Raw genomic sequence first — 19465 nt, 5'->3', positions numbered from 1 at the left:
AGCTGTGAACCTTCTCCTGGATGTAGGCATCTGAACCAGGTTACCCCTAGTTAGTTGATGCCCTACAGGTTGAAACGTCTCTCTTTTTCTCTGTCTCCTAGTCACACGAGACACCTCTTTCAAGCTCATCTTGTGTTTCCCAGTGCCACCCCACCTATTAGTGGCCTACATCCAGCCCTCCTGCTATGGGCTCTGACAGGTATTGGGTCTTAGGTGTGCTTAGAAGAAGGAGTACCCTGTCTAGTTTAAAAATCTTGCTCTGGAACCTCGAGGGCTTTGGCCTGAGCCTTGCTGCTGCCATCTCCAAGGTACTTAGGCTGCTTTGAAATTGCTGACCAGTGGAAACTTGGGTGCCTGGGGACTTCTGCACCTGGGGGCTCAGGTGGAACCTGAGCTGCAGCTTTTAAAATGTCAGTGGCACCACCAGGGTGGATGTAGGAGCCTATCTGCCAGTTTAGGCACCAAAATCCCTTTAAAAATCTGACCTGGCTTTTTCACAACGTAACAGAGTAAGTCCCATCCACACAGGCTAAAAATGGATTGTGGTGTAAGATGGTAAGGGTGTGACAGAATAAAATGTATATTATTTACTGATTACTTCACACTTTAAAAATGCAACGCTGTGCCCTAAAACATAGCTGCTAGTGTTTCAGCCTGCCAGTTGTCATTTTGCATGATACCACCATTACATGATGTAATTCTGAGTGACAGCCATGGCACATATTCTTAAAGAATGTAATGGATTGTGGGTGTGATAAATACACAGACTCATACTACAGTCAGAACACTGTCAGTGAGAGAAGCAGTGAACCAAAATGGCTAGGGGAGTTTGCACTTAACTAGTCTCTGGAGTTCTATGAGAAATAAGTTTTGCTGATGCTTTTACTCTTCCATTTCCATCCATGCTCAGTGCAAAAGCCAGGAACTATGTATGTACTGTAGTTAAATATAGGTGAGGCTATTATTCTGTGCCTATGTCTATTTATTTGTGTGCAAACAAGAAAAAATAGCCGGTGCTGGAATCTAAATCCTCCGAATCACTTGGAAGCCATGACAGAATTACCGTACCTCTTTTTTTTTTTTTATGGATGGTTAAATAGAGGCACAAAATTAACACATTACATCACCTAAATCAGTAACTAGAGATGGGAGTAGAATCTAGGAGCCCCTATTCCACCTAGTCCTTTACTCTAACCATTTTACCACATGGCTGCAGAAAATATATACACCTCTACCCCGATATAATGTGCTCTTCAGGAGCCAAAAATCTTACCGTGTTATCGGTGAAACCGCGTTATATCGGGGTAGCGGCAGCAGGGCTCCAGCGGTGATTTAAAGAGCCCAAGGCAACCCGCAGTGGCAAGAGCTCCTAGCCCTTTAAAGTGCCACCAGAGCCCTGCTGCTGGAGCTCTGGGATAGTGGTGGCAGGGCTCCGGCGGTGATTTAAAGGGACTGGGGCTTCCCGCAGCGGCCAGAGCTCCAAGCCCTTTAAATCACCACTGGAGCCCTGCCCCCGCTACCCCAGGGCTTCGGCAGCGGGGCTTGGGCGGCAATTTAAAGGGCCCGGGGCTCCCCGCAGCAGTCGGAGCCCCAGGCCCTTTAAAGCACTGCCCGAGCCTCGCTGCCGGAGCCCTGGGGTTACTGCATTGTATGCAAATCTGTGTTATATCGGGTGTATCTATCTAGGTGTATCTCAGTATGACCACGCCATTTTGCGCAAGAAATTCACTCCTGTTGTGGATTGTAACTGGGGATCTTCCTACACACTTTCATCTGAAGTAAAGCCAATTATGAACATTGATATTCTCTCTCAGGTCTCTTGCCACTAGACAATGAGACCCTTTCATACTTCAGCCCCAAATGTAACAAAATATTTAACCCCAGGACCACAAACCAAAGCTGTTCCAGTGTGGATCATATACTTAGTAAACAACAGGTGATATAGCAAATGTATATATTCTGCATTGGATTTCTCACAAAGAAGTTAGCAAATACACCCCTTCCCCCAGCCTCCACTCCCTCCCAAACAGATTATCTCATAATTTTTTTCAGAGTGAAGTCTATTTATTTGTAAGCATACAGTTTACATTACACTCTTATTCCTTCTAGGGGCCAGATGGCTGGCCCTTACATGGGTGCCCAAGGAGAGCGGGGAGAGTGCAAGTAGCTTCTAACTCAAATGTCTCCCACTATGCAGGGGCCTGCTGTAATTGTGATACTTGTGGTATCCCTCAACCAAGAGGTAGAAGAGTAAACTATTCTCATATGTGCCCAAAGCATTTTAAAATCAGAAGTCAGACCCCCAAAAAATCATAAGATTTTTTTTAAATGTGCTTTTTGGCATGTCTTCTGATTTTTTAACTCCCCCAGCCCACCTGCAATGCATGTGTGACACACACAGTATGTCTGTACAGCGAGTTGGGGGTGTGGCTTTTCAGCTCAAGGAGACACCAGAGCTAACTCAGATTGAGCAAGTGTGCAAAACATACAGTGTGGATGTGGTGGGACAGGCTAGCCACTCCAAGTACATGTCTAACGCCTTGGACAGGTCTGTATGTGTTGGCTAGTCACTCACGCTGCCATGGCTACACTCTATTTTTAGTGTGTTCGCTCAATCAGAGCTAGGATGCGTATGTCTCCTTAAACTAAGAATTACAGCCCCATGTCAAAGTGTAGACATAACCACAGTAAGGGAAAGTCCCTGCCATGAAGAGCTTGCAAGCTAGGGCAAAGCATGGTGAAGTTTGGGAAGTGGGAGCCGAAATGGGGACTCACCAAAGTCAGATACAAAAGGCTATCAGACTTCCATTAGATAGGGACACTTTTAACCCCTGCTGATCTGGGCAGAATTCAAACAGGTAACCTACAGGCGAAATGCTCTCTAGCTCATTACCAATGTACTGAAGCATCCAGTCCCCAATAAGTGCTAATATTACACCTTTGAGAATGCAACTTGCTTTTTGGAAGATAAGTTTATGAAATCCAGGTCTGATTTATTAACCTAGGCTGGGTCACCCACTCTTTGGCACAATCTCCAACACGTATTCAGTTTGCCACACCCAGATCTTACAGGGAGAGCACCCATTAATCAAGTATAAATAATTTAAAAAGCAACAGTCCAACTATTAACACAAGATCCAAATTCACCTTTAAATACATTTTGCAATATAAAGTCATCCCAACAATTATTCCAGCATCCTTGCATTAATTTGCATATTTGTCTACCCCCACGAGGCTCATCAACAGGGCTTGACCCCAGAATTTTCCATAGCACAAACTTTTTCTTCTTCAGGAATAGGAGCAACTGGTGTGGGATAAACATGCTATTATCCTCTATGTGGAGCAGCCCATACAGGGAGCCACAACACACACATTGCCAATGAGTTATACTAGTATTTGTGAGACTGCAGTGTCAGGCTGGGTATCAGGAGCCTTGGTTTCTATTTGTGATTCTGGGAGCTGATTGTGGTGTACGAGTTACAGACAACATAGCTAAATGTAACAATGTCCCTTGTTGGATCATCTGTAGGGAGTGAAGCCAAGACCTCTTGATGTAAAAAAATGAGCCTCTATCTCTTCATCTATAGAACCAGTTCTCTTAGCCCAGAAGTATTAGAAGAGTTGTACATTTCTGTATGTGCTCTAGCTGCGAGAGAGGGACATAGAGCCACACTGTACTGGTGTCAATTGCACAAGCCCCTAATTTGACATGTTTCTTCTGGAAGACTGTGTAGCACGGTAGTTGAGATTGGGCTCAGTTATATTAGAGCCATGGATTCCAGTTCCAGCTATGCTTTGTGCAAGCTCTCAGTTATCTTTCCTTCCTTAGAGGTTTTTAAGGTCAGGCTTGACAAAGCCCTGGCTGGGATGATTTAGTTGGGAATTGGTCCTGCTTTGAACAGGGGGTTGGACTAGATGACCTCCTGAGGTCCCTTCCAACCCTGATATTCTATGATTCTATGATCTTATCTGTGAATATGATGAATAATAATTACCTCCAAGGTAGAAACCTTAGCTCAACATAAGAGCTGCGAAGGGCACAGAAATGTCAATAGCAGTTCATTTCCAGTCAGTGGAAGAGCTGAGACTAGCACACATGGCTTTGCTGTTTAGTGTGGCTTCTATGACGCTATAGGGCACCATGGGGGTATTGCTCACTGCTTCTAAAAATCACATGAAGGCTGCAGCCTTTTGCGTCATCACAAGATGTCTTGCCGTAGGGGCTAAATCGCATTACCTGCAGCAAATTCATGAGGGTAGGCCACACTGTAGTCTGGCTTAACTATAACAGAGTCATAGTGTCCCTGAAGTGTTCCTAACCTCTGTTTGCCAGATGCTGGGAATGGGCGACATGGGATGGAGCATTTGAGGATTACCTGTTCTGTTCATTCCCTCTGAAGCACCTGGCTCTGGCCACTGTCGGAAGATGGGATACTGGGCTAGATGGACCCAGTATGGCTGTTCCTATGTTCATAGTGGACAGTTGCTGGCATCTATGGGCTACCGATGTTTTCACCTACATTTCTTCATAGTTAACTGTTTAATTATTTGGACTGCCACTGCGGGTACTTCTACACTGCCCATGGACCTGTGGCTGCAGCGTGGACTGGCATGCCCACACTAACTTTAACCCAGCTAGCGTGGCTAAAAATATCAGTGAAGAAGTGGTGGAAAAGGTTCCACAGGGCTCCTGGGTACATACTCGTGTTGCTAGCTCACACTGAAGCCTGTGTAACTGTGTCTTCACTGCTATTATTGTTCAAACTAGCCAGATTAAAGCTAGCACAGGTATGTTTACACAAGCTGCAATTTCACTGCCGATTGCAGTGTAGACATACTCTGAGACAGCTGTGCTGCTTACTGAAACAAAAATATACATAGCACCTGGTTGCTGACTTAATTATTAAAATATATGCTTTTGGTTGAAGAGAACTTTTATAAGAAGACTAAACCAATAAAGATATAGTGGACCTATGGAATTATATTGTGTGAAAAAACAATATGCTCTCCTTGTGGATGTAAGGGCACAGAAAAGAACTATATGATGCTATATCATATATCATATTATTTGAGAATGTGCGTTCATGAATTAGGCTGTATCATATTACATATGCACAAAGGAGCACAGCAAAGGATCTGCACGCAACCTGACATTTTCTGTTTTTTTGAGTGCCTAACCATGCAAACTCAATAATCACGTAATGGATGCTTTTTTATAGCATATATATACAGAGGTGTATATTTATATTTGTCTGCTTTATGTAGCTTAGAATTTTGATTATTGAAACAAATTTTGCCAGGGTGTCATGGGTTCAGGTAATTGTGTGTGCCCTTTTATGTTTTCATAGCTGGCAAATGGAAGGTGTCTGTCCTCACCAGTGATATACCATCTGCAGGAACCAGCTCACAGGTTTATATTACATTGTATGGAGATTACAGTAATTCAGGGCCTATCTTTCTGTATGGAGAAGAAGGGGAACTGTTTCAGAGGGGCAATGAAGACATCTTCACTGTAAGTAATAAACATTCAGTATATTTTCTTTATTGTCCATAGTGGCCTACCAGATTACATAAAATGTGTAAAGCTATGTGATAAAAGGGACAGTCAGTTTTTGTACAGTAGACTGGGAAACAAGTAATACTACTGTTAAATACAGAGCTAAACCTAATTGTTTTTCTTAAATGCCAATTAAGCTCAGTATATTTCATTAAGAAATATCAACTACTGTATATAGAACCAAATAACTAACTGCAAAGGATAGAGAAGCCAAACATTTGGGTTCATTTTTAAGATCTTAAAGTTGAAATGAAGTAGTAGGGCTTAGATGGGAGTTAGGTGCCTAAACACCTTTGACGATCGGGACCTTAGTTTCTCTCTGCCTCAGTTCCCCATCTGTAAAATGGGAATAATGATATTTCCCTATCTTCCAGGGGTGATTAAAGACTGTGAGATGCTCAAATAGTACGGTAATGGGGGACCATAGAAGTATCTATGATGGATATTTTAAAACAAAACCGTCTGCACAAAAACATAATAGACATGAACTCCGAGTGTGTCTAGGGGACCTGGAGGAAAAAGAAAATGGCAATAGTACAATAGCAGCCAAATTATTAACACAAAAGCAAATTTCATTCACTAGCGATGGCTCCAGAAACAGTCTTATTGTGGTTGATGAGCTTCAGAAGTGCTGGAAGATGCCTCCAATGATGCTCCAGGGAGCAGGTGGATTAGGGTTGTTTTACAACAAAAGCAAACACAGTTCCTCTTCCCTGTCTTTGTCCCTCCAGCCGCCATTTCTCTCCTGCATCTGAGTTTCGTCGTGTGAACAACCTTTTTATCGCCCTCTGGCGTAGTCTTGCGTTGGGCTTTCTCTGTTTGACTGGCATGCAAGCAGAGGGGAAGAGAAGGGAAGCCATGCATTTGTCCTTGTGTATCTCTGTGCAGGAAGTTCTTTATTGTTTATTTCACAAAGTCCAGGGGAGTTAGCATCCAAAGGTTTGCTTCACATGCATCTCTGCAGTGTAAGTGAACTCAGAAGATGAGCTGTCCAGACTGTTGTGTTGGGAGAAAAGCAGTTCCAGTAAGTGGACTAAATCATGAGAAAACTCATACCCCAGAGGATGAGAGATACCTGTTAGTAAGTTCCCAAAGCCCAAATGATGATCTCTCCATTGATAAGAGCATCCTGGTTCACACTTTGCTGCTTGACCGACTTGCATGCGAAGTTGGTGCACTGAGACCACTGAAGCCATATTTAGAGTTGGAAGCATGCACCCAGCACTCCCCAAAACTAATCTTCTTCCAAACACAGACTTATGAGATAATCAAAGTAGACCATTTTGTATCAAGAGACACTGTATTTTAAACACAACAGAATGGCTGATTGTTACTGTTCTCCAGGAAACAGTTTTTAAAACAGGAATGTAACATACGAGTGATACCTACTGAACTAATTGTTCTTTGGAATTTTTCTTTTAAGGAGCTAAATGCAATTTATCTATTTATTTCCTTTATAGATTGACATTGGAGACGTAGGAGAGCTCTATAAAATACGCATAGGACACAATAACTCTGGAGAATCCCCCTCTTGGCACTGTGAAGAGGTGAGAACCCTGAGCAATGTGTTTTAAACAATCATTGTGCCCAAACGAGCAAAATAATAATAATAAAAAATCCTGGGAGAAGTATTTCAGTCAGACACTGATGCTTATTGCATCACTGAGAAACCTATTTATTTGGTTGTTCTTGTGAGGAGTTTATGGCGGCCCAAGAGCCATATTGCTAAGGTTTCCTTTTCAGTTTCTAAGGAGAAAGGAGGTCCACTGAATATTTATGATGCTTCTAAATTACAAGTTATATACTGAGTATTTCCATGGTTTATATGAGGTGTGGTTTGTAGCATAGGTAGTATGCTAGTTCTCTTTCCAACCCTTACCGAGACAAGGTGTGGTCAGTGTGCCCCAGGAAAAAGGACAGAGGTCTGGGTGTAAGGAGACCTGGTTTCTATTCCCAGCTTTGCCAATCACTTACTGTGTGACCTTAAGCAAGTCATTTCACCTCTTTGTGCCTCAGTTTCCTCATCTATAAATTAAGGATAACAATACTTAACCTCCTGTAGCACTTTGAGAGCTACATATGAAAAGAGCTTATCATTATAATTCATGTTTGAGGGCAAATTCAGACGTGGTACCAATGGTTGCAGTTCCATTGAAGTCAACCTAGTTACAATCTTGTGCACCAGGTCCATGTATGGGCAGCATTCTTTGACCACATTTTCCTAGTAACTGCATGCCTGGATGGAGAAGTTGTATAACTACTAGGTTGTCAGGGAGTCCAGATGGTTCCTTAGCTTCTGCCCTAGGAACTATGGGACACCTCTTCTAGCTCAGTAGCTGACAGTCAGAGTCAAAGTGTTTCCCAACTCCTGTTGGCTTTTGGGCAGCCTGAAGTTTCCTATCTGCCAGAAGACCCTCTAAGGATTGTGGAAGGCAGGAGCTCATATTGGAGGAGAGCAGCCATTGCATGCCCTCCACCCAAACACTAGTAAAGGTTGGAGGGGCAGGCCACCAGCTCTTCTTAAACTATATTTGGGGGAGGGGGCTACTAGAAGAGGGGAGCAGCTTTCATCCAGGGAATGATTATTGATATACTTATTTATTTATTATTTACTTATTATTTATTTGGGTCACATATAATCTGACCCACTAAATGAATCTGCAGATGTTGGCCCTCCATCAGCCTCTATGAACAGACCCTGCAAGGTCCGCATTCTGTGTGGTGCATCTATTTAAACTGAGAAACTAAAGTCAGGCAAAAAAGGAATGAAAAGGAGCTTGGGCTTTTTCTTTCCTCCTCGCCTTACCTCCACGTATGCAAGGTGGTAGATCTTAATTAAAATCAATGGCACTTCAGTGTACACTGTTGCTTCTTGGCTCAAAAAGTCTGTTTTGTCTACTTACCTGGGCTCATCTGAAATAAAAACAGCTGGATCAAGACCTGAAACCACAGCAGCTTTTAGGCAGCAGTCCATCAGCGAGGGCTCAATCATTCCATCTGCTGTGCAGCTTTGGAGGGACGGGCTAAAGGAGCCGAATATCTTCTACAAAGACCCCCACATTTTGTGCAGTAGAGTTAACACAGTATGGTCCTTCACTGCTATGGAATCTGGGGAGCGGGGAACAACGCAGTAGTCTGGGGAGATAAACTGATCAGCATTATCTCCTGGGAAATCCATGCATTCTCCTGCAGATATGAAATCAAGAGATCACGTTGTATTACTTTTGTGCTACAAATGTTCAGTAATGAGCTACACTGCTGGGCAGCCCCACAGAAGTGCTAGCCCTCCATGCATAAACCCCTACCTCTGTGGCTTTCCTTATGGATCTCCCGGCATTAAGATGGTTTGAGGTCTATTCATGGCTACAAACATCTCTCTCAAGCATGGTGCTACCTCACTCATGTGCATTAAGTGTTCCCCTCCCACATGTTTTTCCACAGGAGATAATGATAGGCTTTGGGTTTGCCAGTTTTCTTCAAGCAAGATTAGAGAGTTTGGTTCACCAACATTTGTCGTGAACCTCTTGCAGGTTTTAAACATAGTATTCCAGCCCTGAAAGAGTGGGCAGCAGTAAGACTTTCCAATAATTGTGATTCCCGTATATTACAATTAAAGGGACATGTCAGACTAAACGGTGTGAAGTAGCAGTTGGCTCAGCCCAGAAGAGTGAGGAGTGGGTAGAGGCAGCTTTATGTCATCTTCGCACCTCCTTCATCCTAGGGTGGCCAGGGGGATGCTGAGCTGCTCCTGCTACTCTAATATATGATACCCTTGGCCAGATGCCTTTGGGAAGGTCTGCAGCTCAGAATAGTCAGAGCACAAAACATTGATTGTTTCCTTTCCACTCCTGGCGCCCATTCCCTATTATGGCTCTATATTAGAGGCTGCATAGGAGAGTAGCATAGGACTGCCTATGACATTCCCGCACCACTTCTGCACTGGGGCTATCCCCCCAGGAGGCCTTCATGGCTCCCTTATGGCACCAGAGCTGCAAACGGGCCAGAGCAAGAGCCAGGATCTGGCCTTTCATCTTAATTCCAGATGTTGCAATAACATCTGCCAGCACAGAACCCTGCAGCTACGTGGAGCCCCACTGATGCTAGTAGGACTTGGCAGAGGCTGAGAGATCTGCCCCAGCAGAACCGACTTCAGGATTGGAATCTAAGTGACTTAAACAAATGATAATTGTCATTGCTATTATAGGTGCAATTGCAGAACCTTTACACAGGAGAACAGTTTTCTCTCCCTGCCCACCGATGGCTGGCGCAGGACCAGGATGATGGTGAAATCTGTCAGGAGCTTCCTGTTTTGCGACGGGGCCAGCCTGTTCTTCCAGGTAGGCGAAATAATGCATCAGGCAATTCAAGTCATGGACTGCCACCCGTAGAATTCAATTGATTGTTTTTTATCCATTACCTATTATTGTTTGTCAGCTGCAATGCTTTTCTCTGGTCTTTTCCCTTGTGAAGGCTGGGCATGGGCAGCTCCTAACTTGGAGGTGTAACAGGGAGGGGACCTGCAATGTCTTTGATCAAATGTCTTGAATTTCAAAAGTCCTTTAGACTTAGGGTCGTCTCATTGAGTTTACAGATAAGGGCAGCCCTGTTTACTTTCCACCTGGAAACTCAAACAATGGTGAATAAACCTCACAAGGTTTTTTTTTGTTTGTTTTTTTACTTACAAAAAAGATCAGGAAACAAAAAACATATGTAATTATCATGATGCCATCACGTACAAACCACAAACACTACTAGGAATATCATGGGAATTGCAGTTTTGTAAATATGTCATGTATTTGACTAATATAATTGCTATTTTCTTTCCTTTTCTGTTACCTGTGGATGATGCATAGACCACACTCTTACAGAGCTGTTTTCATGCGTGTGTGGAGCAAAGCTAAACAATATATTAAAATGTTCATAAATTTAAGTGGACCTGCTGCTGACTCCAGACGTAGACTGGGGAAGTGGGAGATGGGTGACATGGAGGACCAGGAGTTCCAAAGGTGGCATGTTGAGGGGGGGAGGTGCACTGGGACAGACATGGACTGGGAATAGCTGACTGGATGGTATGGAGCTGTGCTATCTCTGTTAACTATGACTGAGCTAAGGTGGGGGAGGAGGCAGAAGGACATGAAAAAGGCATATAGTGTGGGATCCTAACACAATAATATTTAAGCTTTAATCATACCAGCCCTTGAGGTGAAAGAAAAGTCCCATTGCCCCCAACAATACAGCCACATAGCTGTCAGCCATAACTGGCTCAGGGAGTACTATGTAGAAAGGCTAGCCAGCATTAACCACAGTGCTCCAGGATCCTGAGCAGGCATGACCATGGTCCCACCCTCATACACTAGATGTTTGTTGCAGAGAAATACCAAAAGGCATGGCTGGCTAAACCCATAAAATAGGTATGAAGTATCAAAGGGGTAGCCATGTTAGTCTGTACCCACAAAAACAACGAGGAGTCCGGTGGCACCTTAAATACTAACAGATTTATTTGGGCATAAGCTTTTGTGGGTAAAAACCCACTTCTTCAGATGCATGGAGTGAAAATTACAGATGCAGGCCTAAATATACTGACACATGAAGAGAAGGGAGTTACCTTACAAGTGGAGAGCCAGTGTTGACAGGGCCAATTTAATCAGGGTGGATGTGGTCCACTTCCAATAATTGATGAGGAGATGTCAATACCAAGAGAGGGAAAATTGCTTTTGTAGTGAGCCAGCTACTCCCAGTCCGTATTCAAGCCCAAATTAATGGTGTTAAATTTTCAAATGAATTGTAGCTCTGCAGTTTCTATTTGAAATTGATGTGTATGTGAATGAGCCACACCATCAGAGGCTCATTCACCCGCACATCTACTAATGTGATATATGCCATCATGTGCCAACAATGCCCCTCTGCCATGTACATTGGCCAAACTGGACAGTCTCTATGAAAAAGAATAAATGGACACAAATCAGACATCAGGAATGGTAACATACAAAAGCCAGTAGGAGAACACTTCAATCTCCCTGGACATTCTATAACAGATTTAAAAGTAGCCATACTTGAACAAAAAACTTCAAAAACAGACTTCAAACAAGATTGGGGGAATAGGGATTCCAAGTGACCCTGCCCTGAATTTTTGTGTAAATCACCTGGTGGTGGCAGCAAAACTGTCCAAGGACAAGGAAAGCAATTTGTGCCTTGGGAAAGTTTTTAACCTAAGCTGGTAGAATATAAGATTAGGGGGTCTTTCATGTGGGTCCCCACATCTGTACCCCAGAGTTCAGAGTGTGTGTGTGGGAACCCTGACAATGATTCTGTTGTATTAGGAGTGTACAAACAGAAGGTCTCAACTCAGAAGAAGCAGCAAAGAGTCCTGTGGCACCTTATAGACTAACAGATGTATTGGAGCATGAGCTTTCGTGGGTGAATACCCACTTCGTCGGATGCATGTCATTCACCCACAAAAGCTCATGCTCTAATACATCTGTTAGTCTATAAGGTGCCATAGGACTCTTTGCTGCTTTTACAGATCCAGACTAACATGGCTACCCCTCTGATACTTGACACCAACTCAGAAGAGTTTACAATCTGCAAATGGCAAACAAAGCTCGCATCTTCCCAGTCAGAGGATTAGAGGGGTAGATGGCAGAATGTTCACATTCACATACACACGCAGCTCGTACCTGCGCACACACCCACAGTAGCATCTTCCCCTGGAAATGTGGCACTTCTTGGCACTAGCAGGGATTAGAGCAATTATTGTCCTAATTTAAAATGCTCTCAACCATAGGCTGTCGACTGCCCAAAGTCCATAGAAAATGTCTTTGATCTAAAAATAAAACAAAGAAGGGTCTAGAGAACAGAGTTAAGGTTGTTTTGGATGCCTGAACAATGTAATTCTATACTTTTAGCTGTTTTCTTTTCTTTTATATTTAATCTTAATTTTGAATTATCTGTTTTTTAATGTCTCTGCCTTTTTTCTTCAGATTTATAGCTGCATAAATATAACTCATAAATTATTATTCCCATTCTTAATCCCAGTATTTTGCCTGGGAGTTTTATTTTATGTCATATTACATATTTTGTATTAAACACCCAAAGGTGTTGCAGTTTTCATTTATAGCCCTTCCCTTCCCTCCCAAACTTACAAAGTGATTAAAGAAGATTCCCCATCAAATGCAATAAAGGAATAATCTACTATTATTATTATTGCCTGAAGCACTGAAATATTAAAGCAGTGAAGCATTATTTGATGTTGTAAAGTGGAGACAATGGTGCTAGAATTTATTTTTTAACCAGTGCTTTTAAAGGGTTGATGGCTGCTGTCTGGAATATTTGTGGTCTGACTGCTTATGTTGAGGCTAATCTTGGATTTACTTTGTTTACTTTTCTGCTTTATAATGACTGTAAGTGGTGCTGTAGGACAAAAATATACTGTTGTGCATTTAGAGCTGATTTTCAATTTGCATTCGCCACTGGGAATACCAACCTGCGGTAAACAGCATACACACGAAATCAAAACAAGTTTGTGTGTCATTTTACTTAATATTAAATGGAATTTTTTATGAATGAAAAGTACATGATAGCTAATCCTTGATACAGCTGTATTTGGACTGTATAGTCACTCTGCTTTACAACTGGATATTGCTATAACTATGGTAGTGTTTGTAATGTAAAAAACCTGTCTTCTTTTACTGTCAGTGACTGTATATGAGGTGCATGTCACAACAGGAGAGCTGTGGAATGCCGGAACAGAAGCTGATGTCTATATTTCCATCCATGGGGAAGAAGGCGATACAGGCTCCAGACAGCTATTTAGGTCGAAGAATCCTAGGAAATTTCTAAAAGGACAAGTGAGTGACAAGAAGCATACTTCCCGATCCATTTGTCTGTCCTTTCTAGTTCTCTATCTTGTAAGATCTGAGGCTGCTACAGGCCAAGGTGGGACTTACACTAGCAAAGATCACTGGCAGACTGCAAAGTTCATAGAAAACCTGCACAATTAAGCCAAAATTATTTTTTAAACATTTGCATTGACATTTTGGGAAAATTATAATCCATAATAATTATTGTGTAGGTAAAGTGCATACTGTTTTTTAAAATTTCTTAATTATTTAAATAATATATATGGAGAGAAGAAATAACTTCAGTAAAATACATATTTTACTATATTCTGATATTAAGTTATATTACAATTTGTGATTGTTTTGTTAACTAAATTTTGGGCTAGTTTCTGCTCTCCTCACTCTAGTAATTGCATTGATTTGAATAGGACTACACACATAAGCAAAGTGATCAGGATTAGCTCTTTAGTCATAATTGTTGGTCCTGGAAACCAGCTTTGCTTGTCTGCTTTGACATTATCATACATTATTTCATAGATCATATCGGGATGCTCATACTTCATAGAAGAGTTTCACAGGTTTTATACCGTAGGTTTTATGCGTCCCATTGGATGGGGAGTTCTTTTAGAGATTTAATTGCACTTTTCTTGGCTGGTTTGCAGACTGACCTCTTCCTACTTGAAGCTGTGCACCTTGGAGATTTGTACAAGATTGTTATAGGACACAATGGACTTGGATCAGGTGAGAAATCTCTACATACAGTAACTGAATACTGACCACAGCTTTCTGTGACATTAGAGTAGGTATTTGTAAAATATTCATATGAAATAATGTGACCAAGGTATTTTATAGAGGGAGACAAAGGGTTCCAAGAATATCAGTCATTAAAATGGAAAGGTTACATTTTGGTACCATCACAAATTCCAAATAATCATCCTTAACCTCTATTATAGTCCAAATAATTGTTACTTTTAAATAAAGGGTACTGCACATTATAGTTCTGTCATTCCCGTTTGAAAAAATGAATTTGTTTGTCTTTTCTGCACTTTGAATATTTCATTATACAGTCTATATTCTGTATGTCTTCTGGAGATGGTCTATCACTGTAAATGAAATTTATTAGCATCATTATTATTTAAATTGCAGTAGTGCCTGACAGTCCCAACCAGGGATTTGAGGGCCATTGTGCTAGGTACTGTACACACACAGTTGATGGAAATATGGGCTATGAACCAAATTGCCTATGAGCACAAGACTTGGATTTATTTGTCCCTGAATACCAAACACTATAGCAGATCAATGCTAGACAATCTGGGCCAGAGTGTCTAGTAGAGGTGTCAATTTACTCTGTCTTGATATTTTAGATACAGGCAGTAATACAGTTAACCTCCCCGTCTCCCTTCCCTCCACTCATCCCTCCAATGTGTACAAGACTGGGGGGAGGGATAGCTCAATGGTTTGCGCATTGGCCTGCTTAACCCAGGGTTAGGAGTTCAATCCTTGAGGGGGCCACTTAGGGATCTGGGGCAAAATCTGTATCTGGTTATGCTAGTGAAGGCAGGGGAGTGGACTCAATGACCTTTCAGGGTCCCTTCCAGTTCTATGAGATAGGTATATCTCTATATATTGTCAGTAAGATATCACTCATTGCTAGATCATCCCACATTAATCCACTTGTGGAGGACATCCCAACCCCTCTCCATATGGAAGGGAAGAAGTGGCACTTCTGTCACAGTTTCTCTTGTTCATTAGCCTTGCACAGATGCCCCTGGATTGGAACTCAGCAAGTAGAGAGCATGGTGACATCTTGGGGGAGGAAGCAGGTTAGATGAGATGTCTCTTTCCACGGTACTATTCCCTCTTTGCTCCCAGATTTTGACATGGAAATCCAGGAGAACCATGCACTGGGAGCTGTGATATTTTGCTCTGGATCCCTTCTGTGACTTCTTCTAAGCTGCTGAGAAAGGACCCAGTTGATGATTACATAGTTGTTATTGAACCAGGCTGTCAAATGGAAGGGAGTAGACTGCCAGCAGTTCCTTTTCCTAAGGATAAATCCCTAAGAACCACAGAGTTAGAAGGGAAAATGACTCAAGAAAAACCCTATGTGGGGAAAATCTTTGAGTTTTCCACTCCTCCAGACAACCTGCTATAGGTTTTTTAGTGGCAGTTTTTATTATGCAACCTCCTGTCTTAAGAGACCACACCATTATTATTTATTATTTATTTATTTATTTGTATTACACTAATGCCTAGGCATCCCAGACTGAATCAGGCCCCCATTGTGTTAAGCCCAGTACAGAAACATCATGAGACATTCCCTGCCGTAGAGAGCTTGCAATCAAGTAGACAAGTTGGACAAATGAGTGGGAGACAAAGGAAGTGTCTCCAGATCTATTGAATGCAGTCTTAATCCACTTTCATTGGAAGAGCCACTTCCTCTAAGCAATTAATTAATCATTTGGATGGTTGCTCATGGCAGGTTTCACTGTATCTTAAAAAAATCTCCATTTTCTCATGAACTCCATTCTCATCAACTCTTCCTCTGCAGTAGTGTCTCTCAGGCAGATGCCTGCTATCCTCTGACGTTTCTGCACATTATAACATGGCTCTCTGTCGTGGAGTTTTGCAATGATGAAACAGCTATATGCCAAGATCAGTAGTGTCAAACAATCAATTTTCTTCATTCTGCTTTGAGCCAGTCAATATAATCCCTTAGAGTTGCTGGCAGTGAGGGCCTCTCAGATTGGTTAATGATTAAACTGTCAGCTTCCTGGACTTCTGAAATATTCCATGGCATTACACTGTCTCTCACAATGTGTACTCATCAAGGGAATATTGCACCATTTAATGCCATGGACTTGCCAGGAATGGATAGTACCTTTGCTAGCAATGATAATTAATGTTTTAAAAAATTGGAGGCAGTGTTATTGCCAAATTGTATCCAAATTGTATCCAAAATTTCAGCTTTATTGATAATTTGACCAAAATATTAAAGAATTAAGAAGACTAAGAAAATATCTTCTCAAATACACAAATTAAATGCTTTAAATGAGAGGGATAAGGGGCCGTGCTAGCCTGCAACAGTCCACTTTTAACACCTCTGGTGCTTCTAGCATATGTGACTATAAATGGAGAGTTTTTGAAGTGAATCTTTCTTTCCTTACAATAGCTTGTACTGTGATGAGGAGGTCTGTCCCCCTAAGGGTAGTGGTACCTGGGGTCAGCCTACCTCCATCATGTGGAATGGCCCTTTAAGATTTTGGGAGGTTTGGTATGCAAGGACCTAGGAGATATTGGTCAAGAGGAAGTGGTCTTGGGTATAAGTAGTGTTTGAGAGGAAATCCTGTTACTGTTCCTTTAAGGGCCCAGGACCAGGAGTCTAGTAGGGCAGATGGGGCAAAGGTCCACTTTCACCCAGCCAACTGGGATGAGCTTTGGAAAGGGGAGCAGCTCCTTCTTAATAGCAGGAGAAGGCCTGCCTGCTGAACCCAAGGACTCACTGGGAAAAAGGGGCCAGCTGAAGGAGAAGCTGGCTAAGAACCTACAGGTCCTAAGTTACAACCCCAGCTCCAAGAAGGAGAGCTGGCTGGGGGACTCCTCTCTTAAGGGAGTGACTCTTTGAACTACAACCCAGCTCCAAGAATGGGACTTGGGGTGATGGAGGGGGGGGGAGCTCCTGAACAGGGGCAAGAAAAACCTGCCAGGACGATTATATGGATCCAGAGAGCATATGAACTTGAGTGACTAAAATGGTGAGTTACACTTTGTGGAAATAATTAATAAACCAGACCCCTCGGGAAGGGAGTATGTGCTTAGACCTAATCTGGTCTGGTAATTGCCTGCAAGAATCTGAGTGGGAGCTATGAGCAGTACACGTGCAGGCTCACGAGGGGTTGCTCTGAAAGCATTCAACCCTGACAAGGACCCTAACGTAATTACAGGAAAATTATGAGCACTACTATATATCAGGGAGTGACTCCTTGCACGGTGCTAATGTTATATTCATTTGTGTTTAAAGTTACTGGGTCTGATTCTGATCTGACTTAAACTGGTTTGACATTGATATAGCTCTGTGAATTCAGTGGAGTTTGCCTTGATTTAAGCTGGTGTAATTTAAATCAGAATCTGGACAAATATATGAGTGTGTGTGTGTGCATGCATGCACACACACACAGAGAGTAAATTTTCATTTTAGGATGTACTTTTTTTTAATTTTGTTCATAGGAAATGGATGGTTCCTGGAGAAGATTGTAGTCAAGGATCCTGTCACAGACCTGGATTATTCTTTTCCTTGTCACAGGTTGGTAATGTTTTCAAATGGGTTATGTTGTAATAACAACTAGTTGTTCATGACTTCTCCAGTCAGGGGTGATTTGTGAAGTGCTTGTCCCCCGAGAATCGAATTGAGATGTTCCAACTCCTTTTACATACGCTAACAAACAGTCATAAGATGGTAAAACGTCTGGTCACTTCAGACCTGTGATACATTTAACCGTTGACTGAGCATTGAAACATTCTATATAAGGCGTCTCCACTCCACACCTGTTACAACATTCAGCAGCTGCTGGCTGGCACATCCCCTCATCTGACATTTTGGATCTGACATCAGCTGATCCACCTCTCCCTATATCCAAGGCAACACTTTTCAGTTGAGTGGGTTGCTCTCTCTCTAAGGGTAATTCTGCACCATTGACAATACCAATGGGAGCTTTGGCATTTACTTCAGTGGACTCAGGATCAGGCTTTAGGTTCTCATGATATGGCTATCACTGAGGTGTATCTGATTGGCTGGTCCTTCCCCGTCCACCCGAAACCTGTCACTGAGCAGCAGCAGAACTTGAAGCAATCCCAATTTCCCTGCTGCTTCCCCTGTGGTCTCTTCTGTTCTGAATCTTCTACTCCTATGCTCATTTCTAATTTTATCTACTATCAATTAATTCACAAATAGCTTATGGAAAGTGATATTAATAAAAATCAGTAGAAATATTAGGAATTAGTAAAGTCCACTCACGTATGAATCCAGCTACAACTTGCCAATGGCACCTCAATTCTGTGTCCTTCTTTCACTTCTACAAGTGAATAAATAAGTGTCCAAGACAGCTTTGAGTGATTGATGTGCACCCTGAAATTGATTTATGTGTGCGTGTGGGCTTTCTGCCCATCTGAGACAGCACCTCCTCTTAGCGTGACCTAATTTTGATTCAGTATTGTAGGTGAGATGAACTGCTACAGAGAGAGCTTGAAATACAATGCTAGTTTCATAAATAATTCAGAGACTGCTGAAATCTGTTTTGCACAGAAAAATCCTGTGTGTGGTTGAAGGGTTTGATACACCTCTCACTGACATCACTTTTACAATGGTTCATCTCCTTTGATTTTAACTGAGTTAGCTCTAATTTATGCAGTGTAAGTGAGAAGAGAATAAAGCCTTTTTTACTTTTAATGGCACAGTTTACACCTGTATGGGTTGGGGGAGGGGAGGATGGTGTTGCCTGCACGAAATTTGCTTCATGAGAGACGATTTTAGGAGTCTGTACAGCTGGGCTCCCTGAAGAAGCCTTTTGGGGGCAGACAGTGTGGTCAGTGGATCTGCTATTACTGATCCCTAACATTGGATCACTAGTTGAGATTTCCAGGTAGTCAGGCTGGCTTGGCCCTTTAGGCCCTGATCAAGAAAAGCATTTAAGCACACGTATAGCTTTAAAAAACTGAGCAGTCCCACTGAAGTCAATGGAAACTCTCACCTGCTTAAAGTTTAGCACATGCTTAAGTGCTTTGGTGGTACAGGGCCTCAGTGCACAAAATATTAAAATGTAATTTGTAAACATTGTGACAAAAATATTGCTGGGTTTGAGATCAAAACAATATAATCAGAATGGGTTCTGTTTTTCTCCAAAGGTGGCTAGATCAAGGGGAAGAGGATGGTAAAATTGTAAGAGAACTAAATGTCACTGACACTACCACCTTCTCTGCAAGTAAGCATAAAACAATGCAGAAGAGAGTCCCTTGTCACCGTGACTGTGTCAAAGAATGGCCAGGATACTGTGTAAACTGATCACATTCTCTC

The 19465-nt window shown here is 42.3% G+C and overlaps 1 protein-coding gene across 1 annotated transcript in view; it reads left to right on the top strand.

Annotated features, from left to right (window-relative positions):
* Nucleotides 1–19465, top strand: part of RP1 (RP1 axonemal microtubule associated) — a 258962-nt gene that overhangs the window by 25414 nt on the left and 214083 nt on the right. The window contains exons 3-9 of the mRNA XM_054020164.1: nucleotides 5349–5512; nucleotides 7018–7104; nucleotides 9762–9894; nucleotides 13253–13404; nucleotides 14058–14136; nucleotides 17623–17698; nucleotides 19297–19373. Coding sequence (XP_053876139.1) covers nucleotides 5349–5512; nucleotides 7018–7104; nucleotides 9762–9894; nucleotides 13253–13404; nucleotides 14058–14136; nucleotides 17623–17698; nucleotides 19297–19373 — 768 coding nt within the window. The remainder of the gene's footprint in view (nucleotides 1–5348; nucleotides 5513–7017; nucleotides 7105–9761; nucleotides 9895–13252; nucleotides 13405–14057; nucleotides 14137–17622; nucleotides 17699–19296; nucleotides 19374–19465) is intronic.

Source organism: Malaclemys terrapin, chromosome 2, assembly GCF_027887155.1.
Source record: "Malaclemys terrapin pileata isolate rMalTer1 chromosome 2, rMalTer1.hap1, whole genome shotgun sequence".
Lineage (NCBI taxonomy): Eukaryota > Metazoa > Chordata > Testudines > Emydidae > Malaclemys > Malaclemys terrapin.
This window is presented reverse-complemented; position numbering and strand designations above follow the sequence as displayed.